General features: G+C 42.8%; 1 protein-coding gene across 1 annotated transcript in view; it reads right to left on the bottom strand.

Annotated features, from left to right (window-relative positions):
* Positions 1 to 18,507, bottom strand: part of LOC126176171 (uncharacterized) — a 118,176-nt gene extending 99,669 nt beyond the window's left edge. Inside the window, exons 1-4 of the mRNA XM_049923311.1 lie at positions 18,484 to 18,507; positions 15,370 to 16,571; positions 7,520 to 7,706; positions 5,758 to 5,985 (exon numbers count right to left, since the gene is read on the bottom strand). Of these exons, the coding sequence (XP_049779268.1) occupies positions 5,758 to 5,985; positions 7,520 to 7,706; positions 15,370 to 16,571; positions 18,484 to 18,507 (1,641 nt within the window). The remainder of the gene's footprint in view (positions 1 to 5,757; positions 5,986 to 7,519; positions 7,707 to 15,369; positions 16,572 to 18,483) is intronic.
* Between the last annotated feature and the right edge of the window lie 273 nt (positions 18,508 to 18,780).

Here is an 18,780-nt window from a genome sequence, read left to right as displayed (position 1 = left end):
CAATTACCATATCTGAGCCTGCTTTAACCGTGACCTTCACCCAAATCGTTTCACATTTCGGATCTCCGTCAATTTCCTTCGATACTATTGCATTTCTTATCGCTATAAACACGCCTCCCCCTTCACTGTCCAGCCTGTCTCTGTTCAGTATTATTCATGTCTGGGGAGTTTGGTGGCCAGCGGAAGTGTTTAAACTCAGAAGAGTGTTCCTGGAACCACTCTGTAGCAATTATGGCCGCGTGGGGCGTCACAATATCCTGCTGGAATTGCCCACGTCCGTCGGAATGCACAATGGACATCAATGGATGCAGGTTATCCGAAAGGATGCTTAGGTTCGTGTCACCTGTCAGAGTCGTATCAGTATCAGGGATCCCATATCACTCTTTCACACGCCCCACACCATTACAGAGCCTCCACCAGCTTGAACAGTCCCCTGCTCACATGCAGGGTCCATGGATTCATGAGGTGTCTCCATACCCGTACACGTTCATCCTCTCGATACAATTTGAAATGAGATTCGTCCGACCAGGCAACATATTTCCAGTCGCCGACAGTCCAATGGCGATGTTGACGGTCCCAGGCGACGTGTAAAGTTTTGTGTCGTGCAGTCATCAAGGGTACACGAGTGGTCCTGCATAAGGTCATATCGATGACGTTTCGTTTCATGGTTCGCACACTGACACTCGTTGCTGGCCCAGCACTGAAATCTGCAGCAATTTGCGGAGGGGTAGCACTTCTGTCACGTTGAACGATTCTCTTCAGTCGTCGTTGGTCCAATTCTTGCAGTATCTTTTTCCGGCCACAGCGATGTTGGACATTTGATGTTTTACGGGATCCCTGATATTTACGGCACACTCGTGAAGTGGTCGTACGGGAATATCCTCACTTCATCGCTACCTCGGAGATGCTGTGTCCCACCGCTCGTGCACCGACTATTGCACCACCTTCTAACTCACTTAAATCTTAATAATGTGCCATGGTGGCAGCAGTAAATGATCCGAGAACAACGTCGGACACTTGTCGTCTTATATAGGCGTTGCCGACCGCATCGCCGCATTCTGCCTGTTTACATATCTCTGTATTTGAATTCGCATGCGTATACAGGTTTCTTTAGCGCTTCAGTGTATTTGTCTACTAGCCCATCTCCTCCTTCCTCCTCTCTCTGTCCATCTCCTCCTCCTCCCTCTCTATCCATCAGCTACTTCCCCTCTCACTGTCCATCTGCTCCTCTTCCTCTGTCAATCTGCTCCTTGCCCCTCTGTCCATCTCCTCCTACACCTGTCCATCTCATCTTACCCCCTTCCTCTCCACGCCATCATCCCTAGCCCAATAGGAGGTTGCTAGTTGTTACCCACACAGTATTTCTTTCCATATAGCAAGTATTATGAGTATCAAATTCAGTTGAAAACCGTCGAGGGGTTTAGCAGGAGCTTTTTGGCTGTAGCTTCGCCAGCATATGCACATGTCACATGTATTTATCACATTCCACACATATCTGTGCACACAGTTCTCCAGCATCAGAAGCGAATATCGCCCTGCAGTTCCGTGTTCATGCAGCTTAATGCTTATGACGTCATACCCAGCTCGTTAGTTATCACGTCGTAGCTCTTGAACTATAATCCTGCAATGATATTTTCTAGCTACGTACATCCAGTGGTATATGTGTCTATTGTGTGCGAAATGTGTTGCGAACAGAGTTAGTAGCAAAGAAGTTGCGGCGGTTTTTAACGTATCTCAATGTTGATGACGGCATATGCCCTATATTACCATACATGACGAACAATGATATACCATAATTTTTCAGGTATGTTAAGTAGTATTGTGAATACTCTCTGCAGAATTTTTCACGTACATAGTTGGTAGTAAAGATGTAATAAATTAAAACGTCGTACCTCATGCGGCACTTTTATTGCATTAACAGCGAAAATATAGTGAGCAATACACTTTCACCATTTTGTGGGGGAGAGGGGGTCAACTAGAAAAATTTTCATTAAGGTTTGAAATTATGTGAAAAGTTTGGTGGAAGTCGATCTAATTCTCAAATAATGCATGAATAACTTCTAAGTATTCACGCGTGGTTAGCTACACTTCTTTTGCATTCCCAACGCTTTGACAGGTAGGTGGTTCCCATTCCCAATCCAGCACAGCGATTCGTTACAGACAGTGAGTAATTTGTTTACCAAGTTTGGCTGAAATCGGTCCAGTGGTTTATGAAGCGATGTGGAACGTATATTTTCATAATATATCTATTTTCCAGCCTGGTTTATATTGTCCATTGTTGTGGCTATCTGAACGAAGACTGGTTTGATGCAGCATTCCACACTATCCTAGTTTGTGCAAGCTTCTTCATCTCTGAATAACTACAGCACTTACGTGCGTACACGGACGGTTAGTGCTGGTTATAAATGACGCTGGAGTTGTCGTCCTACAATGTTCTATATGTACTCGACTAGAGACAGATCCGATGATCGAGCAGGCCAAGGCAACATAATGACACCCTGTAGAACGGCGTGTGGGCAAGAGTTATCCTGTTGGAAAACAGCCTCTGGAATGCTGTTCATAAATAGCAGCAGAACAGGTCGAGTCACCAGATTGACTTACAAATTTGCAATCATGGTGTGTGGGGATAGCTGAGAGATTGCTTCTGCTGCCATACGAAATCGAACCCCAGGCAACAACTCCAAGTGCAGTTCCAGTATGTCTAGCAGGTAGTTAAGTTGTTGCAGACCCACAACTGGCCTCCTGACCAGCACACAGCCATCACTGACAATGAGGCAGAGCCAACTTTCAACAGAAAACACAACAGACCTCCCATGAGCTCTCGATTGACACCAGAGAAGTCGCAAATGACGGTGGTTTGGGGTCAGTGGAATGCACGCTACTGGGCTGCCCTTGAAGTAACCGATTTGTAGCAGTTCGTTGTGTCGCTGTAGTGGTAACAGTTTCTCATATTCCTGCTACAGATACAGTTACGATGGGCTAGCGTAACACGCCAAACACGATAGTCTTCCCTTTCTGTAGTGTCAACGTGTCTGCCCGGAACTGGTCTTCATGCAACACTATTTTCGTGACCTCCACTGCGAGCAGTCATGTACTGTGGTTACTTTCCCAGCAAGTGTTTCTGCGGTAGAGGAGAAGGAACATCCAGCTTCTCGTAGCCATATTACGCGACCTCTTGAAAATGGTGCTGAAGGACGTCGCATCCACTGAGGTGCAAAGAAGAAAAACCTTTACAAGCGATAATAGCAGCACAAGACTTCATTTTTCTCACACGACAGTAAACACAGACATCAAGCAAAGGCTACTTACTTTTCCATGGCTTCTTCCTATTCTGCTGCTGCGACAGGGCAGTGCCGATGTGGGCTGGTGTTTCATGCCGACTAAAAATGAGGCTGCAGAGCTGCTGGGCCCACCTTATATCCCCAATGTGATCAGATTCTGCGTTCCTATTGGCTACTGCCAATTTCAAGCGCCTGGTTGCCTGGTCCTCTGGATTGGAGGCAGATGTCTCTTGTGAGGTGGAAAACAGACTGAGAATTTCAAAAATGGCTGGCTATTATAGCAACAGCATTGGTCTGCCTGACTTGCCTGACTTGCAGAATCCATTATGCCGCATAGCTATTATCTGCTGGACAGTATTCCTCTTCTTCTTGAGGCACTCATCCAATGTAACTCCTTTCCATTCTGCATTTAGGAGGCTATGGGAACAGTCCTCGACTGTATGCTTTCAGGTAACATGGGTGTTAAACTCCTCCCGGTCAGACACCAACAGCTCTTTGATAGAACACAGAGAGGGTTGCTCGAGGGGGAACTGGATGGGGATGAGCAGTTGAAGCTCTTGAAAGGTATTTATTATGTATACCAATATGCTTCCACTGAAGCGAATTAACATAAGCTGCCTGCCTCTTCCCTTTTGGAAGAGTGAATGCTTCATGTGGAATATCTTAGCAGTCTGTGCATGCACATGATCATGTATCAGTCGCGACATGCTTCTTGGCTCGATCCCTCTGCATCGTCACAATCTGTTGAACCGAATTCTTCTGCTTCTTTCTCCTACACTCTTGTGTTTTCATAGTCATCCAATCCCCATGTCGTGAACTGTGGCTACAGTCCTCCTTCGAATGTTTACATATAATAGAGCTATTGAAAGTTGCTCTATCCTTCACATTAATCTCATTAATCACATTCATTTCATTGATCGAACACATTGCAATGCTTGTACAACGACAGCTCAGCATAGACTGAACTCCTCCCAACAATTCTGGTCACGTGAGCTGAGAAAAAAATTTCCATTCAAATTTGAATTTACCGCCAATTTCTGTGGGGGGCGGTGGTGTTGGGACGTCAGCACAGCCCTGGGAAAATGAAATTCCTAGCAAAATTTGAAATTTCCGCCAAAATTCGAAATTCTCACCGATAGGGTAGATGGGTGAGGAGAAGGGGAGGCGGGTGGGTAGGGAGCAGGACCCACGTCCAGGAGGAGGAAAACGCATGACGTAATCTGGGAGTGGGTGTAATTAATTGATCAATTTAATTAACTTGCATATCTATTTGATATCAAAATTGTGCTCATGCCGCCATCTCCCTGCTTCTTGCTTGTGCCTGTAGTGATTATGTTTCTAATTAATCTAGTTCAATGAGAACGAGTAAATGTAGACTCAAGTGCAGAAAATGAACCACAATTCACTCATTCATCAAATGGTGCAGGGTCCTCAGCTCCTGAGCTATATTTGATTGATAAAATCTTTTCGGATTATCAGCCAAGTCCTGGAGCCATCTTTCCACGAGGTTCAGGCGATGGTGAGAGAAAACTCGTCGAAATTTTGCGACAAGACGACTCCAGTATTCGGCTGATAACACGAGATAATTTTATCAGTGACATTCGCAGAGAAAGCCTGCATTTTAATGCATTTGATGTTTTTGGTAAAATATGAATGACACTGACAAAACAGTTTTAAATTACGCCCAAACTGAGAATTTCAGATCCTGCCAAATTATTCAGTAGTTATCTGTGAATCATCCCCATTGTACAGTAGGTATTTTGGATAGTTGTCAAGTTGTCAAACAAATACAACGCTTACTAGACTACTCGGCTAGGATACACAAGAGGATAAGAGTAGCATTAGCACTGAGGAAGATTCGTTACAATGGTAGAGTTTGTAAGTAGGCTGTTTACGTTCTTATATTGGTAACGCCACGTAGCGCTCTGTATGAAAATCACTGGCTGTGCTGTGTGCAGTCTGTGGCTAGTTTGCATTGTTGTCTGCCATTGTAGTGTTGGGCAGCTGGATGTGAACAGCGCGTAGCGTTGCGCAGTTGGAGGCGAGCCGCCAGCAGTGGTGGATGTGGGGAGTGAGAGAAACAGTACATATGTAAGAATGGATGTCATGAACTGCTATATATATTATGACTATTAAGGTAAATACATTGTTTGTTCTCTATTAAAATCTTTCATTTGCTAACTATGCCTATCAGTAGTTAGTGCCTTCCGTAGTTTGAACCTTTTATTTAGCTGGCAGTAGTAGCGCTCGCTGTATTGTAGTAGTTCGAGTAACGAAGATTTTTGTGGGGTAAGTGATTTGTGAAACGTCTAGGTTAATTTAGTTAGGGCCATTCTCTTGTAGGGATTACTGAAAGTCAGATTGCGTTGCGCTAAAAAAATATTGTGTGTCAGTTTAAGCACAGTCATGTACAATTTTTCTATGGGGACGTTTCAAGTTTACTGGCCTCGAAAAACGTTAAGTATTAGAAACGCACCAGTTGAGAGTCACCGGAAGCTCCGCCAACAACAGGCCTGGTATCATCCATGCCCTCTGCTGCTGTGCTGGCGAATTTCGCACTGTCTTTGTCTCCGCCATAGCTGTCAAAGTGTTTCCGTCTTTTAAATTCGGAAATGACGGACGAACTGGAGGCAGTCAGCATGGTGTTCACGGTGCAGCTGAGCAGGCTCCCGCTACTCACGCTGACGTCCGCCACGAAAGACACCTGCAGAAAAAGTCGTCTGAATCAGTAGTCTGAATAATAATATTATCAGATTTATAATTGCAATTGCATAATAACTGCACTCTAACACAGACGGAAAGCGCACATGTAATGCAAAACAACGGTAAAGTAGTATAAGTGAAGACAATATGTTGGTACGCTGGTCTGCGTTGGGGATCATGAAGATGATAATATTCACTTGGAACGAGAAACGTATTCCAAAATATGCTCAAAATGAAGAAACTCTTGTGAATACACACACACACACACACACACACACACACACACACACACACACATTTACGCACACGGAAGTACCAGTATCTGGTTTCATCAGCCTCATTCATCCTACAGAATTTACCCGGTCATTTTCTTATTTATTTGTAATTTTGATTCGTTAATTTACGTATTTACCAGTACATGGTTAAGGATTCGCTCTGTGTTAAATGTTTTTGCTTTAAAGTAGTGATGCGTTACCGATTGCTTAGACTTCGAAACGAGTCAAGTCACCAAATAACTAGGTTATGCACTGCCACACCAACAAGAGGCAATAAAACCGCCAGTGTGCTCATAGGATTATTCTTTAGTTCGGCTACATGTCGAGTATCGATAGTCATGCAGCAACGGTTGGTTAAGCAGTATATAGCTACCAAAATAATCTTTCTCTCTTCATAATGTTTTCTAAATTATAATTGTTATCGTGTTTAGCACGCGATGGGCGTAATTTTGAATCAGTCTCAGTAGGTCGGCAGCGTTCTTGCAATACTGACACCTTTAGGTGTGTGTGTTTCCACGTAACTCGAATGAAATTGAATTTATCTCAAGATTACGTTCAGTCAGTCACGTCGCATTTACAGTAAATTTGCAGTTTGAGCGTGGAAAAATTATTATGTTTTGTCACATACTCTCGTATTCTGTACCACAGTGTAACTTTAACTGGTTTTTGAAGGAGCAATTCCAATAATAAGCAATACTTTTGTAATTCGACATTAATAACTGTAAATTAATTCATTTGTTGTCCGCATATGCTACTGAAAGAACATATGATTGGGCAACTAGAGAAACGGATGTGGGGAAGCGTGGGGAAGGGTGAAACCCGGTGGCGGCACAAAGCCTATTCCTAATATCACCAAGGAGACCGCCGTGCTTAACTTCCTATCCAAAGGACGGATAACCGACAATAGTCACATGCCCTCACTCCACAAGACACTGAAAAGAGTTTCGGAATTTAATGCAGAATACTGGCGCAAGTTCTGAGGATCAAGAACTGAACATGACTACCTCTCCTCACCTTTCCTCCCCTTGCCAGCCAAATACTAGGACTTGAACCAAGGACCTTGGAGTCGAGCGCCACGCCACAAGCGTGTGGTAGCAGCTTTGACTCTAGGGTCGAGTACAGCGAGGGTTTATGAGAGTTCTTTAAACAATTAAATTATGGTGAGAACTTGGTGTCGCTGCAATCCTTCCTTACTTGAGGTTTCAATATTAATTATAATACTGCATAGGTCAGTGATAAGAATGATTACTGAGGACTTACCTTCGGTCTGATGTCTTCCTGGACTGGTTTTAGTTGCTCACCGACACCATCGACCTGCGGAGCTGCGATGGAAGCTTCTGACAGCTTAGGCGCTGCCTGCAGCTGTTGCGTTAGCCGCTGCAGACCTCGCAGCCACAGCATCGATGCCTGCGTACAGCTGCTCTTCGACTCTGCCAGCATGCTGTCGCTGCATTCGAAGAAACATCAGTCACTATTGCTGCTGTAACCGAGAGTCGACTGGTTACAAGCTGAAGTACAACACAGATTACTAAGTAGCTCGAATTAAACTTTCACCACTTGAGCCAGTGAAGACGGAAGAGTATTTACCGTACGTATACTAAACTTTATAGGAATAATATTCAGACTGGGCGCTGCAGGATTTGCGTTGTGTGCTGTTAGTAATGGCTGACTTGGTGTTAGGCGCCGGTGTTGGTAAGGCGATGGAGGGGTGAAACATAAACATCACTGTGCATTACATTTGCAGACATTCATCATGAGTCTCGACAAGATGAGCAGGGTTTTAATCGTAAAGATGTTTCATCAAAACAACAGCAGTACTGCTGCTGCTCTTGGTGAATAGCGACGCATTAAAGCAATATGGAGAGGTCCTCCTTCCACATCGGTGTTGAAGAACAGTACGGAAGTTCGAATTAATTGGCGATTTTTCACTTGGCTGAGGATGCTCAACGCACTTGCGATCTTCTGGCAGTGTATCAGCTGTGTCATAGCAGCTGAACATTCCATGGCGCATCGTCCGAAAACTGTTGCAAACAACTGTGAAACGCTATCCCTAGTGCGGTACCAGGCTGTCGTCACATTGAACAACGTTTGCAAGTGGAGGGTAAGCATGGTATGCAATTAACAAACGTTACATCCTCATGTGGTAATTGAAATGTGTTTATTTCGATGGTTTACCCATATTTTCTTCTCCGCATGGCTTTACAAATGTTTCCACAGCTTTCCATTGCCCTGTGATCACTCATTTTTCAAGGGTGCTCTCTCAAGTTAATTGTAGCACACCTGTAACTGATTTTAAGCCTTCGAGTTGACGATTCCGTTTCTGCAAGGAAATATTTCGACAGCTAACTTAGCTGTCGTCTTGTGATGTTGTGATTAATGGTCCTGACGTAAGCTTGCTTACAGTACTTCAACCAGATAGCGATTTATTGTTGGTGTCGCTGTCCTACTTACAGTTTAGTCGAATCCTTGCGTCCACTAATCGTAAATTATATAAGAAATAGCACTGAATTTCCCATGTAAGAGTGACGGGACGTCGACTGTAAAAGGAAAAGGGAATATCTGCTAGCTAAATAACCTTATTTTGGACGGATGAGTGAAGAACTCTCGTGGTATATAGTGCTTTTGGAAACTAATACGTTCCTTCACACGTCCGAGCCGAAACTACATGTTGGTTTTCGATGTCCGCTAACTCATGACACTAACCAGTACTTGGCAGTGGATCACAGTACAGAATTTTTGTCGATAGAGAAGGGCAGCACGAATGGTCAAAGCTTTGTCTGAAACGCGGGACAGTGTCACTGAGATGTTGAAAGAATTGAACTGGCAGATTCTTGAAGATACACGGCAACTGTCCCGAGAAAGTCTATTAACAAAGTTTCAAGAACTGATTTTAAATGATAACTCTAGAAATATACTACAGCCACCTACATATCACTTCCATAGGGGTCGTGAGGATAAGATCACATTAATTACAGCACGCATAGAGGCATTCAAACAATCATTTTTCCCGCGCTCCGCACAGAACGGGTGGAAGCCCTAAGAACCCGTACAGTGGAAAGTACCCTCTGCCATCCACTTCACAGAGGTTCGCAGAGTGTAGATGTAGATGGTAAAAGATTGACCAAATAAAGTGATTCCACCATCAACCACAGTTGGGCCCAAGCTTTACTTTCGGAATCGTCACTTGAAGGCATTAGATGATGCCATGGAACCGAAGAAGAGCTCCACTCCTAACCACTGGCCCGAAAACTACCCAGCGATTGAGAATATCATCTCAAGAAATGGTGGGTTCAAAGAACAGCTCCTCTTCTTTCTACACCCTAACCCACCATCAATACAGCAAGGGGGAAGACTGGAACGTCGAAACCGAGGAGGCGAGTAATGATACACTATGTGATCAAAAGTACTCGTATCCGGACACCTACCTGGCTGAAAATGACTTACAAGTTCGTGGCACCCTCCATCGGTAATGCTGGAATTCAATATGGTGCTCGCCCACCATTAGTCTTGACGACAGCTTCCACTGTTGAAGGCATACGTTCAGTCAGGTGCTGGAAGGTTTCTTGGAGAATGGCAGCCCATTATTCATGGAGTGCTGCACTGAGGAGAGGTATCGATGTCGGTCGGTGAGGCCTGGCACGTAATCGGCATTCCAAAATATCCCAAAGGTGTTCTGCAGGATTCAGCTCAGGACTCTGTGCAGGCCAGTCCATTACAGGGATGTTATTGTCGTGTAACGATCCGCCACAGGCCGTGTATTATGAACAGGTGTTCGATCGTGTTGAAAGATGCAATCGCCATCCCCGAATTGCTCTTCAACAGTGAGAAACAAGAAGGTTCTTAAAACATTAGTGTAGGCCTGTGCTGTGATAGTGCCACGCGAAACAAAAGTGGGGTGAAAGCCCCCTCCATGAATAACACGACCATACCGTAACACTACCGTCCCCGAATCAGCTCCAGAGGAGTAACTTAGTTAAAAGGTTCATAGCAACAGACAGCCAGACTTAAATCACAAGCTACCTACTAAAATTCAAATGATGAAATAGAAGGTTGTGGGCTTTAACAAAAACTAGGGAACACAGAAGAAGACCCTGCAAGGATTCCACTGTCTTCTGGCTCCCAATAAGGTCTTTGATTGTCATTTGTTTTCCTAAGCCAGTCGAATTAATTAGCACTCTGAATCGTCGGACTATCTGACCGACCGAAGACTTTGCTTATCCTGTTTACACCAGCGCAGAAACTTTATACGCATCAAAGAGCGTTGTGATGCGCTAGCACTACCAGACACACACAGAATTCTAGACCACTTTCGTATTTTACCTGTCATGACAAGTTAATAGTGGCTCCAGCCCCTGGGTTTTGGCCACTTGTTTTAGAAGATTCCCATTGTTTATCAGGCAAATGCTGGGACTGCTAATCCCTTCGTAAAATATTCCCGATTGGGAACCTCTTTACCCCAATCCCAGTTCGATGAGGACAACTGAAAATTTAACAATGGCCTATATTATTCATTCAGCAAAGTAATATAAAATGGAGGAGAAAGGTAATGTCAACAGTCTGACCAGCAGGCAAACACAAGACCTGTGATTGTATTACAAGACGACTTTAACTGAGGCAATTGTCAAAATATTGTTCGTAACAATGGAGTCGTCACTCGATCTGACACTCGAAAACATGGCTGTATGGGCGATCCGACCGTGAGTTTCCCACCCTACTGTAGGTCCCACAGGAACCTTGGCACCTCCGACCAACTGGTTTTGCACCGTATTATTTCAGACCCATGTCTCCCTCACTGCTAATTTAAGCCAGTCGTTGACCAGCAGAGTATATCTTGCCTCCGTCACCGCCATCGTCACCAACATATGTTATTTGATTTCTATACACTGTGAGTGACGGTCACAATTACAAAAACGGATCAGAAGCAGGGTATTCTCAAGCATGGTCATTATCATCGGGTGCACACAAAATATGTTGAATATACGAACTAATTTTGCGTGAATTCCTAAAGGGGTAAGTGCCGAGGGCGTTTAGAAATTGCAAATTAGGAAATTCAGCTTAGTGAAGACATTTTGAAATTATTGAAGGTAATAGTTTTTTTGAAAATTGACCAGAGGCCTGTTCCTGACAAAAGAATCCTGCTGTTCCGTTGTGAGGGAGCGGAGGAAATCTTGTGTAAAAAAGATTATGGACGAGACATTTGACAGTTGCTCCATTTCATAATATATGTTGACATCGGAAGCGCAGATGAAGATACAAAAATTTTTCATGTTTCATTTGCTCCGTTCCAAAGGAAAATTCAAAGTACATATGAAAGAAAACGAAACTTCCTGTTAGATTTAAACTCTGTGTCGGAACGAGACTCGAAATCGGAACCTTTGCCTTTCGCCGGCAAGTGCTCTACCGACTGAGCAACCCAAGCACGACTCGGGACCCTTCCTCACAACTTCACTTCTGTAAGTACCTCTCCCCATTCTGAATACATGTGAAAGACTTCTTCCCGACTGAAAAATGTCTGGATGGCTACTGAAAACTGCGGTGTTGGACTTTTAAATGGCTACTATTAAAGTTATGAAAACAGTATTCCCTGGAACATCCCTTTCCGATTGTAACTGTCACTTCACCTAGTGTACGTGGAAGAAAATACAAGAACTGAGATTAACGGAGGAATAAAGGAATATGGAAGAATCCCGACTGTGTGGCCGCATGTCTGCTGAAGTGGCACATTTTCCATTAAACTGTGTTGATGAAGCGTGGATGGTAATAATGGAGGAAATGCACAACAGAAGAAAGGTCACGCAATGCGCAGACTATATGGCCTGTCAATCGCCGGAAAATCCTAGTACGCCGACAGAAATGGGAATATTTTTAACTAGCGGCTTAGGTCCACGAACACTGTCGCGGGTTGACACAGGAAACTAAACTCCTCAATAAATTCATAACATCGAAACATATACTTTGTGGTCAATAAGTTGAATGAAGAGGCAGAAAATGCTATATTTGAAATTAAGAAAGATTCCACTAACCTACCTCTCCATAAAAAGAAAATAAAATAAATAAATCGTATTAAAAGATTAAAAAACACTATAAAATCTATAACGACTTGGAAGATTTAATTATATGATTAAAATCGCTGGCATTCTTACAAAAAGTTGATTGAGAAATTAAAATTCATAAAACAAGACAATAAGTTTAATCATTTGCTGCAGCAGTGTTGTGGAAACAGAAACAGATTAAAATAAATAAAAATAAAAATTCATTGAAACATGCCTACGTACTACGAGCAGAACCAGTCCTCAACTTGGATAAGATTTGAAGGGTGTGCTTATTACTAAAACGTTCGGAAAATCAACGGCTAAAATATTTTTGGTCGTAAACACTACGTTGACGTCACAGGGCGCTAAGTCCACGGTCGGAAACTTCAATACAACGAAAATATGCTATTAATCAGTCTCGGGGAGAAAATCTCAGAACCCGAAACCCTTATTAGATGGAGCAAGTTGAGCCCCTGTAGATGCTCAGTGAGGAATGATAACTGGGACTAATCTGTCTATAGTAGTTTTGGGGAGATTGCCTTTTTCCTAGGCATGGAAATACATTGAGCCGGATAAAGTACATCAAATGATGTTTCAATTTTTTTCTTTTCTCTTTGAGTGTAGCGTTAACAGTTTCATTGCTCTTTACAAATGACCATTTGTTTCAGAAAAGAATGAAGCAAGTATGTTAGCAACTGAATATTTTCAAATAATACTTACTTTTAAAAAAAAACTGGAGAGAATACTCTGAAACATTTATAGCGTGTCTTCGGTTTCGATATACTTGACACCTGTGCGTCTGCCGCATCATTAATCTGATCACAGCATTGTCTATGTCATCGCAAATATTACCCTCATTACCAGCCATCTCGTAACGGCATTGTTTCGTAACGTGTTTAACTTCTGGCTGCATAAGGCTATCAGCAATTCGATCACCGAGAAATCTAGAGGCAGGGCCCCAAAGCTCATTATGTGTATTAAAATCGCCGGGCGGAGAAAATATCGGTGCAGCTGTGTGATAAGTTTAATGAAAGCATCACCGCGCACGTAGTCATGTGTTTACAGGTGAATGGAATATACTGTTATCTCTTAGGGTAAAAAAACTGAAACCATCAACATCAGGTGCTCCTCTTGCAAATCGTAGTATCTAGATTATTTCTCCAAGTGCTTGGAGTCTCACTCTTTCTACATGCAGCCAGAATCCACAAATGTTCAACTGTAACGTGAGACTCACTTTATCGGTGAAGTTTATCTACTTCTTTTCCGTTTTCTGTCTGTCGGTGTGAATATGTTGCAACAAAGGAAGTCTACTTGAGGGACTAGATGATTTCTCAGGTAGATCACATAATTCTGTACATTCATCGAACGCATCCGAAAATTCAAGCAACAAATGGTTGGATGTCTTTGAGCTGCCTTGTGGTTTTTACTGACACGTTTAACGTTGATGGTGATAAGTACGGTTTGCAGTCATACAGCCAACTACAGCACCTTACTGTTCATGTTAAATTGTCGACTCCTCGAACTAGCGTTTGTAAGGGCAGAAGCGAACGAGGTCGAGAGTATCAATGATTGCAACATATTTGTAGGTTTTTTTCACTTTGGGGTACTATTCTGTTTTCTCGCTTTGAGTTTCTGTGACTTCGGTTTTCCAATGCATACAGGACATTCCCTATCCCGGAGAGAGGTGATTTCTTGAGGAACTGGAGCACATTTTAAGAGATAAACAAGTAACTTCATCATGTGCTGCCTTACACCACTTTGGTAACGTGTGTCCGTATCACATTTAAAGCAGTGCATAGGATTTGGAATGTATGGCCTAAGCTCAAATCGGGTGCATCCTGTGATTTTGTGTTCAGGGAATTTGTTCGATTGAATCTAAGAATTAGTACTGCTAATTCACCATTTGAAATTCCCATTATACGAGAGAGTGCTGAGAAGTAATGCCTCCGAATTTTTCATGTGAAATCTCATAAAGCTTTTTAAATGAAACCAACGTTATTAACATTCTATATCTTTTTCTTTATGTCTACGTGTTTGCAGCACTCTGCCGCTACAGGGCTCGGAATTATAACGTGTAAAATAACTATGTGTAACGTAACGATGTCATCCCGTGAGAAATAGGGTGCTGGAATCCAGATTGGATTCGAAGAGTGAGTCCACATATGGAACACCCTCTCCTTCATCATGACAATGCCAAACTACATACGAGCGCTGCAACGTCTGCAACAAGATGACACCTTGGATTCACTGTCATCGATCACGCTCTACGCAGCCCCGACTTGGCACCAACCAATTTTCATCTGTATCCAAAAGTTAAAGAACTTCTTTGAGTACATCGCTGTGATAGCGCTGAAGCGGGGCAAGCATAGGTGAGGTTGTGCTTCCGTCAAAGTCAAACAAACATTCTACAGCGGCGGTATCAACAAACTAGTCTCTCAATGGGAAAAACGTGTTCGTCGCCAGGGTGACTATGTTGAAAAATAAATACGTTGTTTTGAAGATTAAAGTTGTAGATTGTTAATAACGTTTATTTTACTCAAGAAGCTTTAAAGTTTTCACATAAAAAATTCGAACGAATTGCTTTTCATCACGCACTCGTATTTTGGATGTTAACGATCCCTACATGTGCTCTTTCATCGTTAGAATCTTCTTTATGTCGATGCGTTTCTGCACAATACAACACAAGGTTATTAATAAAGGCAATAAATACCTTAATTGAGTCTGCCATCATAAAGTACTTTCGCTTCAACTATTTTCATTTATTACGACGTTTCGTAGACTACCACTATCAGATGAAACCTCATAACTAGTATAAAACCAAGCTATGTTTGTCGCTCACACTAGACTTCGTTTTACGAGTTCTGTGGTCTCATCTGATCATGGAAATAGTCGATGTATCCTACAAATGAAAACTTGTTTTGCGACCTCTACAACTTATTCTCAAAATATCCAGTACCAGGATTTATTGTGCTATGCAGTTATGTTTTAATGAGATATTCCTCAAGCATTTTCTTTGAGCTTAATGGTACTTTGTGAAGTGGACGTTCCTGTAGACAGAATCCAGCCTCGCAGACATACCTTTCCACACGGACACTCTCGACGTCTTTGACGGCGTGAGTTTGCTCTGCTATTTGCTGTGACTCCTGTATTGATTTGACTTTCGGCAATCTGTGGCCTTCTCCATCATCTGGCACTGACTGAGTGTCGTAATTCTCCACAAACACCTCAGTCTCTTCCTGCTCTGGTACTGTCTGGTCTTCATTCTTCTGCATCGGCACGAGGATCAGGTTTGGCCCCCTCGTTGTCTCGGTCCTTACACGTGATGTAACTGGCTGCGTTTTAGTGTCTTCTAAAGGCTCTTGGAAGTCACTCTTAGGTATCTGTTGATCCTGAGCTTGCTTAAGTGGTGCCTGCGTGTGGATTCTCTCCGGTGAATATCGACCTTGACGCTGTTGTAATGGTAGTAAGTTGGCTCCCTTTTTCGGTGCACCTTGCACGCCCTCTTTCTTTGGCTGGAACTTAGGCTTGTGGTCCTTCAGCGTCTTTTCTTCCTCGATCTTCTTTAAAGGCCTGCGTATCTCTCTTTTCTCTTGCACTCCCTGTGGCCGCTTCCGTGGAGGAGATCCGTGGGCCCCTCTTTCATGTAACAATTCTTTGTCAATCCTTTCCTGTAACTGCTTCGTTTGAATAGCACTTTCCTTTAGTGGGGGTTTGACATCTCTTTTCTTTCGCTGAGTCTGCATACCAGCATCCTTTTGTAGTGCTTTTGCCTTATTCTCTTGCGACAGTAACTCAACTGTTTCCTTACTTGTTTGTACGCCACCTTCTTTTAACTCAACTGTTTCCTTACTTGTTTGTACGCCACCTTCTTTTAATATTGGCCGCGGTGTTCTCTCGGTCACCAAAGGCTCGTCCATTTTGAGGAGTTGTTGTCGTAAATCACTCTCCTCTGCTACCGTCTGGTGACTGAGTTTCGCCACTGGTGCTTCCATGTCACTCTGCTCATCAGGACCTGGAAGTACACTTTTCTCCTGCAGTGCATCCTGCTCGCTGCCCCATGTCGGTAATTGCGCAGAGATGCTCTTCGTCTGTTCTTGCACGTGGCTCTCCTCTGGCGACGTCTGTTCCTTCTGCGGCTGCTTGCCCATCATCTTGGACCAGCTGTAGCTCAGTATACTGCCACTGCGATCCTCGGGCTCGGCAGGAAGTGTCTGGCCAATGCTGCCCTCCAGTGTCAGGGGTGAAGGCGTCAGGATGATGACGCTTGACAACTGATGATCCTGCAATTAGGCATGCAACACAAATTAATTTTATCAGTAATATTATTTTCAGTCAGCCTGTATTTTACATAATTAATGGTAGTTATTTTAACATGGAGTGTTCAAAATTGATCCTAGCCTGACAGAGAAGTAAAATAGGAGGATACCTTCAATCCGCAGAGAGATCCCAGCTCTGATATTTTTGACTCGCGTAGTGTCACAAGTTAGTGTTGGTGAGTTCACGAAATTTTTTCCGCCGGAGCAGTGACAGGTAAATATTCATATTATTGTATTTGAATATATTCACGATATTTATGTTTCAACAATTACTGCAAATGTGTTTAAATGTGGAAATGACGAGAATCTTTACGAAGCAATATAGTGTTTTGCATCTGAGGCACAACTTCTGAGTGGCGGACAACGCAACAGTGATCGAAAGAAGATGGCAGTCACATTTCCATAATATTCTACATCCTTTACCGTAAAAATAAAAAAATCTATTCACAGCGGTCAGTGAAAGAATAGAGATTAATGAATGAATTTTATTAAAGCCGGGACGAAGGAAGGGTAGCTGCCATGCTCAATGAAAAGGATTTAGAATCTGTGTTCTTATTTTACGGAGAAATTTATTTCCTTTCTTAAGTCACAGGCATTTTATACATGTGAAACAAAGAAAATGGAAAGTTGGATGAAACAAGCAGCAAGAAATTTTACGATCCAAACAGAATAGACTATTTACACTGTTTATTGTAAAAACTAGTAGCAACTGTTTGAACCAAAATAATCACTAAGCAATATATCTACTAAAAAAATTGGCTTTCTAGTGTCCTATGTTCTTCTTTATAGCAAGAACTCCGTAAACAGCTGTATTTTGTATCCATTTTATTAAGGCACTATCGGTTTCGTGGCTTACAGCCGCATCATCAGATGCATATCTAAATAACAAGAAATAAACAATGATAGTGATTGAGCCCCTATACATCAAAAGAAATACCAGAGCCACAAGCACATAATTATGAGACTCGATAAAAACACAAGTGTACTTATAAAAATAATACATAGCAGAAAATACAGAAGGCTCACCCTCCTTAGTGAAAACGATAATGTCTGTAGGGCCGGCAGTCAATGAATAAAAAATTGAGCAACGGACAACATTCTACGCCACGTAAAAGGGATGCGCCTATAGGCAAAGAGCGAAAGTGAGACATTGGATCAAAAGCAACATTTCGATCAGGCATAAGCAGAATGCTGATCGGCAAGTCAGCGCAACACAGAGCCAATCACGTGAGCCACAGCAAACAGCGGCCGCACTGCACGCGCGGAAAGTTGGGGCCTCGTTACATCAGTTTTGACAAAATAAGGGTAAAAAAGCAAGTAGATACCATGTAAGGAATGTCTAGAGCAGAGCTGTCGAGCCCCCGGCCCGCAGGCCGCTTTCGGCCTGTAATGTCTCTTGCAGCGGTCTCTCCGCGATATTTTCAGAAATTTTATAAATTATATAACTCAGTACATATCTCGAAATATCTCTTCTTATCTTACCGATTACCAATGCAAAGTAGTTTCAAGCCCAATTATTCCTTGGAGCGTCCATTTACTCCATGGAATAGCTTCTGTGCTATCTATGTTTTCTCTTATGAAAATAATGAAGGAATGCTTGCCGATTAGTCGTGAAAGAAGGGGGATGTATATGTATGTATTGTTGAGCTAGTCGCCATCTTGATGAGATTCTGTATGAGAAGGAATTTAATACATGAACTAAACTAAAGTAAGTGTGTTCGCGTATTATTTAACTGATTATTATTGACAGTGTCTGCTTACTACGCTGTGTTGCACGGGATCAGTGGGGGACGTCTGATTTACACTGGACGAACCTGCCGTTTTGTATGCTCAAGATATCCAGTTACTTCAAATAAATAGGCTAACACGGTCTTACCAGCAGATCTCCGGTCTTCCCCATGTGATCACCGAAAGTTAATAATTATTACAAATGTTTTCAGGAGATCGACTGACAATTTTCGTCGCACCGAGACTTCGAAATGGCTTCACTGCCTTATGAAATTTAAGTTAAGCTCAATTTAATCAGGATAGAACAGTATTGAACTGTGTGAATGTGATAAGCCTGCTTTGTGAATGAAAATTCCCTTAATATACGCATGTTTTTACTATCATGATCAGTGAAGCTAAATCAGGCCGGTGTGAGAGAGGTTTTTAAATTTTAGATCTCACAAAA

Source organism: Schistocerca cancellata, chromosome 3 (assembly GCF_023864275.1).
Source record: "Schistocerca cancellata isolate TAMUIC-IGC-003103 chromosome 3, iqSchCanc2.1, whole genome shotgun sequence".
NCBI lineage: Eukaryota > Metazoa > Arthropoda > Insecta > Orthoptera > Acrididae > Schistocerca > Schistocerca cancellata.
Note: the sequence above shows the minus strand (reverse complement) of the source record. Positions and strands in the feature narration are given on the sequence as shown.